Source organism: Symphodus melops, assembly GCF_947650265.1.
Source record: "Symphodus melops genome assembly, chromosome: 5".
In the NCBI taxonomy this organism is placed as follows: domain Eukaryota; kingdom Metazoa; phylum Chordata; class Actinopteri; order Labriformes; family Labridae; genus Symphodus; species Symphodus melops.
This window is the reverse complement of record NC_136695.1, coordinates 21,217,764-21,229,056: the sequence shown is the minus strand read 5'-3', so window position 1 is coordinate 21,229,056 and position 11,293 is coordinate 21,217,764. Positions and strand designations below refer to the sequence as shown.

General features: G+C 38.3%; 1 protein-coding gene across 1 annotated transcript; it reads left to right on the top strand.

Annotated features, from left to right (window-relative positions):
• The first annotated feature begins 686 nt into the window (after positions 1-686).
• Positions 687-4,924, top strand: LOC306824313 (serine/threonine-protein kinase pim-2-like). The gene is made up of 8 exons (XM_079344407.1): positions 687-823; positions 1,264-1,691; positions 2,331-2,426; positions 2,874-2,921; positions 3,039-3,236; positions 3,447-3,624; positions 3,722-3,892; positions 4,578-4,924. Exons 1-8 carry the CDS (start codon positions 739-741, stop codon positions 4,685-4,687), a joined length of 1,314 nt encoding a protein of 437 aa, XP_079200533.1. The 5' UTR covers positions 687-738; the 3' UTR covers positions 4,688-4,924.
• The last annotated feature ends 6,369 nt before the right edge of the window (positions 4,925-11,293 follow it).

Sequence of the window (11,293 nt, the reverse complement as noted above, 5' to 3'; positions counted from 1 at the left end):
TCATTAGCTTATATCAAGATCGCATTCTACAGTATTTAACATTATTTTACAGGAACAAATTGTTTATGCAGAATACTGTAGGAGCTGTAAAATAACAGTACAATGGCAACCAAAAAGCTGACAGTATAATACTGTAATGTTTATTTTCCATACAGTACTGTTATATTTTTACAGTAATAAACTGTAATTGAACAATACAGTAGGTACACTGGAGGATAACATTTTCAAGCTGGCAACTGTAGCTGCCAGTAGTTCACTGTAATTTAACAGGAAATTGTGTTACAGTGTAGAATTGTTTAACTTGTCCAACTTAGTGCAAACTCCATAGTGCACCATTAACCTTGTGTTAACAAAGGACTTGACTGTAAGCTCATCTTTGGTCGTTGGCAACTCCTGACAAAAATGTTTAAAACTTTACCTAAATTGTCCTCTGTGTTGTCTGATGGCTAAATCCATTTTTATGAACACCTTTAGAATACAATCTATTGTAATCAATATTCAGTCAATACTTATTTTAAACTGGAAATATTTGATGAATCAATATGCAGACATTGGGTGACATGTGCATGTATTTTTGAAAATAAACATTCTTTGAGTTTGATGGAATGGAACACATTCCCTATTGTGACATGTCAGTGATGATTTCACATTCTATTCACAACCATCAAGTTGACTTCTCCTCATACAGACACTGCATTTAGACACAAGCTCTGGATTCTATCAGTCACTTTGTCTTACATGCTACCTTTTTCAAAAAGTTGTTGGAAAAACACGATGGCTTCTATGTCTCAGCATACTCATGGCCTGCTGCACAAAGAGCAAGGTGAGGAATGAATCTTAGTCCTCATACGCCCGAGGGAATAAGCATCTTAAATGAACGCTTATCTTTCTGCTGATTTCTAACTACTTTAAGTTACCTGTAGAAATGGAAATACCTGCACACTGCATTAAATTGATTTGAAGGAGTTTAATCGAACCTTCACAAAGTCTTTCTGCTTTATTTCCCTTTAAGTTATATTTGACTTTTCAAATGTCAAAGCGCCTGTGAGAAGATTTTAATGGGCAAATAAAATCATGAATGTTTTTAGCAGGAGCTTTAAACAGTGACAAACTGTTCCCTAAGCTTACCATATGATTGAAGACAGATAAACTGAACCATAAAAGATGTGATTTGTTCATGTTTGTAGTTAAGATGTAATACTTAACTGATATTTGTGCATAATCTCCCCTTAAGAACTGTTGACCATGTTGACTTTGTTGTAGAAGAAAAGATCGCAAAAAGAAAGGCCAATAATGAAAGACTACAAGTCAACATCTTGGCACATGACAGTCTGTCCATGGAGGAATTTAGGATGAAAAAGAGGAAAGTCAGCCCTGAGAGGGAAATACCAAGGAAGAAACACAGGTGCTGCTGCAAAGCCAAAGTATTGGTGGACCAGAAAAAGACCACTGGGGTAATAAGAGAGGCTTGTGCTGATCAGGAGGCGCCCCACAAGAGATGCAGGGTCGGCAGTGAGGCAGAAGCTGCCACAAGCAAACTTAAGGAAGTGTCAGTGAAGGACACTAAGGATGGGAAGAGAAAGAGGAAGGCCTGCCTCAACGTAAAGTTGTGCAAAAAGTTGAAGAAGGAGAAGGAGCCTGAGATGCATCAGAGCTCCAGCAGCTCCCCTTCTTCAGATGGGCACCCTGAAAATCCCAAAGTGAACACAAGCGGAGGTGAGAGTCAGAAATAACTGTATCACTCAACATATTTCTCATACTGATGTACACTAAGTTGCTTAAGCAATCATTGGTCTTCTGGCTATGAGCTGTAAAAACATTAATTTCAATGAATTCTAAACGTGGGTTCAGACCTAAAGCCTGTATTTTCTGCAAGACAGAAAGTCAATGCAGTGAGGCTAATGTTTACTGGTCAATGAGATGCAAATGCGTAAAAGAAAATCGACTCTAGCGATAAAAATGTGTGATACTGTGTTGCCAAGCATATCAGCGCTGATATTATTTTAGGATCTCTGTGTTATAAATTGATGCTAATTCAAACAGCATAAAGCATTTCAACAAAGACTGACCCATCAAAGCTTGAAATGTTACTTTTTAAAAAGTCTGTTGATGTAGGTATTGAAGCGCAATTAAATTACAGCTATAGCTATTATTTTGGTGACCATCATTCAGAGTTTATTTTCTAAAATCCTGATATGAATGTTCTTGGGTCAGCTTTTACCAATACAAGAGTAACTGTAGAGTAAGACATTGCTTCATCATCCAAACATCTTCCTCACATCTGAAGTATAATCTAATTCTATGCCTGTGCTTGTTTGTGTGTTCATGTAGCTGATTTTCAGAAAAAATATCTTCAACTGTGTAAGATCGGGAAAGGAGGTTATGGATCCGTGTATGCTGGCATCCGCAGATCAGATGGTTTTAAAGTAAGTATCTTGTATTTTTCCACCACTTACGTTTGCACTAGGGCTGACTAAAAAGTGATCTTAATATGGACTCTTGATTAAATTCACATCGATAATACAGACAAGAAGAAAAAACTTTTAGGGCTTTTAACTAATGTTAATGTTATCTTAGATAACAGCTTTGGTTATGGACTTGAAAATATAGTTGCCAATTGGAATATTTTTTTTATACTTAAGATACTCTGCTCAGCTTGAGCCCCCCAAGGCTCCTTACATGTTTTCACTGGTTTCAATAACTGGGTTGTTTAAGATTGGTGATGGCTCCCAGTAAAACATTGTGAACAATAAAAACCGTATTCATTCTAACCAAACGGGCATTTACTTGACTGCAGCTTGGCTTGTGGCCCCCAAAAGGGTCTCAGAGAAGTTTTCATTGACCAATACTTTTCTTGTGTTTTTGTCTTGTAGGTGGCAATTAAACACATTCAAGGACCAAAAGTGGATCTTAAACTGACAGTGCGTAAACTTATTACAGTTCCATCTGCTGCACTGTTACCTAATTATTAAACTTCTTTTCTACATCCATGTTTCCCTTTTTTGGATCACCTTTTTTTCTTTACCTTGGTGTCTCAGCTGAATAAAATCCCTGAAGAAGTAGCTCTAATGCAGAGAGCCACAAGCGGAACACAAGATTGTGCTGTTGTTAGACTCTTGGACTGGTATTCCCTGGAAATGGAGCTGATCTTGGTCATGGAAAGACCAGTTCCCTCCGTTGACCTCTTTAGTTACCTCTCTAGACGAGGAGGCATTTTGGAGGAAGATGAAGCTAAGGTACTGGTTACATTTAAACCACATGCTTGATGTGCCTAATTTGTTTATATATTCAATTACACAAGTTATACTTTTTTTTTAAAACTAATGTATGCATCAACTTTTCTACCTCAGACATGCAAGACAACATTTTTTTTCTTGATTTTGACATTTATTACAAATTGAACATGTGCATAAGTGAATATGCTTCTCTCTACCCCTCTGCATCAGAACTTCATGGCTCAGATGGTTGAAGCCACCATCGATATGCACCAAAAAGGTGTGTTTCACAGGGACATAAAAGCCAAAAATGTCCTGGTGGACATGTGCTCCAGAGTCCCACGCCTCCGAATAATCGATTTTGGCTGTAGCAGTTTTGAGCTGGAGAACTCCTTCCGTTCTTTCAGTGGTATGATATCAAGCTTTAGCATTGAACAGTCTGTGTGATCTTTACTAATGTTTGAACTTGTACTCTTAATTGATTCTGTTTTTCACATTTGTTTTAGGTACCCTTATATATGCTCCTCCTGAGTGGTACATTCAGAAGTCTTTCAGGGCTGGTCCTACCACAGTTTGGCAGCTGGGAGCCCTGCTGTATACAATGCTGCACGCTTCAACCTTTAAGACCACGAGATACGTCATTGGAAAAATTCAGCTGAACAATGAGCTATCAAAAGGTGGGAGATAAAGTTTCTAGATGAGAAAAGCTGCAACTTACTTTATTTTAGACAAAAATATAATAATTTTCACACAATCCTGCAATGTCAACGCATATATGCAAAAGAATGTCAATTTGCACAAGGCAATGCATATCACTCAATTTAGATCCATTAAGGAATTTGCTTGAGTTTAAATTGTTCAAGCTGTGTTAGTAATGTGTGTGACAAAGTCTTACTTTTAATAGAGTCACAAAGTCTGCCAACGCTGATTCTCTTGATATGCTGCTATCGCATCATTAATAGTCAATCCAAAACATGCATTTTAAAGTTACTTGTTTTTTCGTCTTCCAGAACTGACAAAGCATGACTTTAGACCTTTTACAAATGTGCACCATACTCAAAGCAGGATCTGAGACTGATAAAAAAGGGGCTCCACAGCTGAATCAGAACGCTGATATTTGGTGTTTATCTGAGAAATTGTAGAAGTGCAGCTCGCAGTTGTTCAACTGAGAAACGGTTGAATCAGGCTGATGGAGCAGCAGTGGAGTAAAAAACAAAGTTTGTATGTTTTGATATTGGGTTTTGAAGGTTCTTTTTCAATACTAAGTTTTTAGATGACAGTCAGCACAGATGTGTTTGAAGAAGGCACACATGTCTATTGTTTCCTCTTATTCAATCTTAAATGATATCTTCTTTTTTCCAGAGTGCTTGGATTTCTTACGACTGTGTCTGACCTTGTTCCCCGGACGCCGTGCCAGCCTCCAGCAGCTACAGCTCCACCCCTGGCTCAAAACATCCCACAATGCACTCTAAAAATTCCCCCCATCCTATCACTTATTTCCTTGTTTTCTCTTCTACTTGAGAGTCTGCGTCTCTTTTCTGAACTTCCTACCTCCTTTTTTTTTTTAAAGAAAGTGGAGTAAAAAATATACAGTTTCTCCTCTCTGAGATATTCTGTATTGGTTAATTTGATGTGTGTTGACATGAGAGTAAACTCTGTCAATGTTTCATTGATAATAAATGTAACTGGGCACACAGTGTCATCCTAAATTGCATAAGTGTTTGTTGTAATTGACCTGTGGAAATCTGTCCGGGAGGTGGAGGGGAAGGGCATGATGATGCAGCACTTTGTAAATGATTATGAGGTACACAAGAACACCAGCAGGGTGCCATTAATGAACACTATATTCAGGAAATCAGGAACGTTAATGGTACAACATGCAGTGTTGAATGCTAAAGTTTCCTTAAAGGCAAAGTTGACATCATAACCGTCTCTCTGACTTACTTATCTGTAGTCCCTGACTAAAACAACAAGGCCGTCCCATCCATGTAAACACGACAACGGGACACTTGGTGCTTCTCACTCATTGTAGACAGTCATCACTCAGAGACAGTTAAAGAGACTTCATTTCTGCTGTATTTATGTGTAAAATGTTGCACATCCTTCCTTATTAAAAAATATTTTTTTACTCTCAGTTGGCATATACATCAATCTGGCTTACATTTTTTTTGATTTGAGGAAATTATGAACAGTATATATAATATATTTATCAGAGACAATCATTGTAAGAAGAAGAAGATATCTTTTATTAATCCCACAGGGGAATATTACCTTTTCACACCATTACAGACATATTACACACATAGACTAAAATACACTAACAGTGCACTTTTACCCAATGTATCATAATTACCGAAAGTTAAGAAATGTAGCCTATGTGAGTGGACAAAACTGAGTTGTGTGTGAAGTAAACTCAAGACACTGCAGGCACATTTTGAGGCAGACCAGTTCGTTAGGACAAATAAGGTGAAGACGGATGCTATTCCTTCAATCTTTATGCATCGCCCTGTGGCTAAAAAGAGGAGGAGCCCTCCACTACAATAAAGAGATCAGATCAGATCAGATCAGATATTCTGAAAAAATCAAAGAGACAAGAAACAATGTCCAAAAAAGCAAAGGCAACATGAAGAGAAACAAGGACGGAAAATGTAGCTCTCAAGAAGACAATTAAAGCTAGGGACAACAAAGTAAAGACAAGTTAAGACCAAATAAAATAAAAGTCACTGATAAATGCAGGGCTTAATTTGTTCTGAAAACTCTGAAGCCAACAAATCCCATTGAGTTGTCATATTTCTTAGTTTTAGTATAGGGTATAAATGTGGCAAAAGAAAGACTAGATATGATTTGATCTGATCTGCTATTCAAGGTTGAAGAACTTAAGTTCAATGATTTCCATGATAAAGCCTGCAGATGATACCTTTTTTTTATTGTTATTTGAAAAGTAATTAAAAGTTTCCACAAAAGCAAAGAGAATCACTAAAAATGTATAAACTAAATTGTTTAATTTAACTTGATGAATTTTTTTAACTCAATATTTGAGGTGGATTTAACTTTTAAATAGTATTTTTAATTTTAGATTTCAAGTTAAACTGAAAGACCATTTTGCCTCAACGAGAAACAACAAGTAAGTAGAACTGATTTGATGTCAAGTTTGACGAGAACCTTTATTTATTTCTTTGTAATAATCACAGATTTATCTCAATTGATTTTTTAAAATTCAGTTAACTTAATATTTTAATGCAGCCCGGACACTGACTTGTTTAAGTTATACCATCTGGCTGTTGTAGTTCTTTAACAGTGATGGACTTCCTTGTTGTAAATACCTTTTGAGATTGTGGTTCATCTGCTGAATTAAGGCTACAAACAAACAAGAAGTAAAACACACTGGGAGGGGGAAAAAGTCAAATTGTACTTGTTTGAGTCAAGATGCTTAAAAGCACAACTTTTCCACTTTGTTTAGGGCAGTATTTGACTTTTTTCAGAGAGGTATCTACGTGAAGCATTTACTGGAATCTGGAAATTATGTGGGATGCAGTATTGACTTTGAGCCACCAGTGGGCAGATTTAAACCGTTTTTTTGCATCAGTGAGACTTAGTTAAAAAGCTCAGTGGTTCAGTTTCTGACCTTAAAGGTGTTAAGTGTGAACTGGTGTTTAGCTGATCAGACCTGGGGCCATACACACCTGGTCTGAGGGTCTAATTACAAGCCGAGCTAATCAGTAAGCAGCTGTGCAGACACTTAAATAAGACAACTTCACACCTCGAGGTGTTTTACAAGATGAAAGACACTAAACAGAAAGGATAGGAGAGAAACAAAAACATTATCCACTAGAAAAATGGTTCTTTTTAAACATGGCAGGTAACATGGAATTAGTATTAATGACTAATGAATTATATTTCATCAGAGTATTATTGCAAAGGCAAAGCATCCTGATTGCAGTGGGAAGGTAACTCAGTATACCTTCATGCACATACTGAGGTATTTAGTGGTAATTTATACTTCCTCTTCACGAGCTTCAGAATCAAAATTTAACTTCTGAAAAGTATAAACTGTGTCCCTAAAGGAGCTTACATATTACATGAACGATAGTGACTAACTAATATAGGAGTGTAACACTGAAGCCAGTTTTTTTTTTTACGTCCGTTAAAATAAATTTCTACATGCAGTACTTCTCTTTCCATAGGGGAATATTTCCATACATTGTTAATTTACAATGTAAATGATTTGAAGACTTCTTCCACCACTACCTGCTGAGTAAGCGAGAGTCCCATTCCCTGCTGGCTGCTTGGATATTTTTTGCTTTAATAACTTTATATGTGCGGGTTAAAAAGCTGATCTGATTCTTGCACATGGCAAAGCTAACTCAGGCTTGGTGTTCTCTAACAGTTTCCATATTTTGTCACGGTCACCCAGGGTCCAAATCTAATGCTCCGTGATTTCAGGCGGAGGCGTAGATTGATTCAGTGTGTGTCTGCCCCTCTGCAGTTTGACTTCAGAAAGATCCACTACAGTGGTTCTCAACTGGTTGAGTCTCAGGACCCACCGACAACTCCTTGATGAAAAATAGAGACCAACGTTTCTTCAATTTTTCAATCGTTCAGATTTATGTCAAGACAATTTGTGCATTTTGGACCCCAGGCAGTACAAAGTGTGATAAATCAAAGAAACTGAATGACAGGTTTGTTAACTTGTTAACATGTAAGTGAAGACCATCTGAAAGCTTTTATCTTCCAAGCACACACTGAAAATGTCCCCGAGACCTCATCAGTTCAGAATGACAGCCCTCCACTATACAGAGAAAGATGCTCACCAACAACAACGCATGAAGCTCAAAAACTAAACGGGTAAAAAGATCTGCTTATCACAAGACTACATTCTGAACCCGAAGAAAAGGGTTTTTTATTTTACAGAGAAAAGGGGTCATATTCTGAGCACAAACCTGTGGCAGATTAGTTTCTATTGTAAAGTAAGTAACAGTTATCAATAATATTGATTTTGCCAAAGGTTATTTTCTCACGTCATCAGAAAGAAGCTGAAAATGCTCTTCAGATATCTGTTGAGCTTACGGTTCTGTTATAAAATGTCCTTTTTGTCCAATTAACAGTCCAAAACCCAAATACATTTTGTTTATGATTGAAGAAAGTTGTTGAAAAATGGTGGAATGATAATTAAATTAGCAAATTCTTCTGTCCAGCAGCTTGTTATGTCGCTTCGATCGTTTCTATAATTGAAATCATTTTTTTAAATGGAGAATGTTTAAGAAGGAGAGACCTGAGGAAAACCTGGGTGCATAACCATATTAAGTCACCCAGCACGTATGCTAAGCTTGATGATGATGGGAAAGGGAAAAATGTGTTGCGTTACTTTAAAGACAGACAAGCAGAAGAGGGGGGCAGTGTGTGTGTGTGTGTGTGTGTGTGTGTGTGTGTGTGTGTGTGGCAGCTCAATAACTCATCACAAGTTGTGAATCAGCCTGCTCCAACAGCCATTTGTCACACACGAGGAAACGTCCGCCCCTTTAATCAAGACGACGATACTGAGGACGGTCAACCAGCAAGTGCTCCGATATGTTCGAGCTAATTAGTGAAATGAATGCAGAAAGCAAGGACAGCCAGGAGCCGGGTTAGAGAGCTGATGATGTTTACGTGCAGGCCGTTTGTCAAACTGTGACTGCCCACTGATTGGACACGTTACAGCCCCTTCATTTGGCTGAGCTGCATAAATACATGAAGATATACAGAATAATAAAGAGTGTTTTTGGAAGGAAGTGTGGGGTGTGATCTCAGGCTCCGTTTTGTTTTCACATGCTGGACCTCTTGTGATCTCACAGTAGCACAAAGACCCCTCTGGGCCCCATTATATCCAAACACTTGAGGTGTGGAACCCCCAGAAATATAAAAGTGATGGAGAATTGACTTGCACACAATTAGTAAAGTGTGAGAGCAGCCCGTAGTGTAACAAACCCAAGCTCTGCTTTCATTGACAGAACCTGATCATGCTCAACATGAAGACAATGTGAAACATATTCAGGGACGGATTACGTCCAAGCTTGAATGAAAGACATGATGCTGTCATGGTTTGCTTCTGTGTTGTTGCGGTTGTCGTTCTTCCTTGTTTCTCTGTGTTGGTGTTTCCTGGTGTTTACTTGAGTCTTTAGTGTGTTTCCCTGTATCCTTGTGTCCATCTATGTTGTCTGTGAGTTTGTTTCCTGTTTTACTTATGTTTATGTTCCTAGTTTGGTTTTTAGTGTGTCTTAGTCTAGTCTTAAGTGTTTCCTGTTTTATTTTATAATATCTGGTTTTGGTTGTGTTTTCGGTGTCAGGTTTTACTTTGTTGTTATCCTCAGTGTCTGGTCTTGTGTTCTCTGCTCCTTGTGTGTTTCCCGCCTGTCTTGATTACTGTGACAGATGCCTTTCACAGCTTGTTACTAAATGATTTAGCTGTTCATGTTTTATCAAAGTGAACTGAACATATTTTGTCCATGCAGGTTTCAGTCATTTTAGACGTTATCGTTCAAAGACTCCATCACACAGGTTTCATAACCTTTATTTTAGATGTTAAAATGCCTCTTGAACACACAACATGGAGTTCATTTGGGTTTGTATGACAAACAAGCATTTAAGTGTCACCTAAGGGGTGTCAATTCATTACGCTATTTTTCCATGTTCCTTAATATTTTAAAATAGATTAAATGTGGGGCGCTTGTGGCGCTGTGGTTAGTGTCGAAACCGACCTGTGGCTCCTTTCCCATGTCCTTCATCACTCGATCCACTGTCCTATCTCTCCATTACAGTCACAAAAGCCCCCAAAATAACCCTTTAAAATAGTTTGAACTTATGGAAAGGGGGGGAAAAAATCACAAGGTTAATCAGTTATGAAAATAATGGGTCCAAACATGCTCTATTCAGTGAGGCCAAACCAATAAATGCCAGAGAGAAGAAAGTCAGTCTGGAAATGACTTATAGCAAACACATTTTTTTAATAGTATTTTTTTATTTGACTTCTAAATGTAAACCGAAAAAAAGCCATCCCGATATCTTCAACTATCTGTAAAAACAGATCAAAAGGCCTTCCGATTTTGTACCTGTAACACATCTTAGTGACTATATTATTTCACAACCCACAAAAAATAAACCACGACTGTATTTCATTCAAAGGAAATGTACTTAAAAACGGCAAAACATTTATTGTCTTGACAAGCCAACCCCATGTCTTCAAAAAAGCTGAACCAATACAGCTTCATTAGATCAGCACAGGAGAGTGTTCTTCTTCTGTGCGTTGCTCTAAATCTGCATATGAAGATGGATGCAGACTAATTAACAGGGGAAACATGATCAGCTCAGGTCAAAGCAGTACAACGAAAGCCCATAGCTCAGGTAAATGTAATGAGATATTATATAATGTGTCTGCTCAGGCTGAGATTGATGTGTTCTGACAAAGACAAATAAACAGCACTCAGACCCTCACAGCACCCCGAACCTCACTTTGTTTTTTGTCCATGTATGAATGCTTAAGTTGAGCAATAACTCTTTCCAAAGCCTATTTTTTTCAGTATATAACCGAGCCTGCTCCCCTTTTCACCCACAGACTCTCTGATATCACCTCATTAAGGTTTTTTAAAGCCTCCTTCTCATTTTCCACACATTGCGTGATTCTACCTGCCTGTCCCCTTGTACAAAGTCGCCTGGGCTTCTCAGGCCTCCATGCTTGTCTCCCCCCTTTTTCTATTTTGGCATGCCTGTGCCAGGTATTTGTTCAAATTCCTCATACCCCGCAGGGATAGGTATGTCCTCCCCTCTCCCAGTCGTCCCTCTTTGGTCTTTACTGCCTGTCTCTGTCTATCTTATGTATGCCAGCACATGTATGAAGCAGCCAACACGCGGCGCACAGCCTACACATTTCACTGGCTAGTCACAACTAAATCATTTCCAACTTGTTCAGCCTCTTGGAGCTGGCAAACCACAGCTGTGGGTATGACGCCGGCCGGGCCAAAAACAACTCGGTGGGTAACAGGCGACTGTGAGCTTCTTTTGATTACCGTGGAAAGAAAAAGCCGTTTATTCTGTGATGTTGTCAG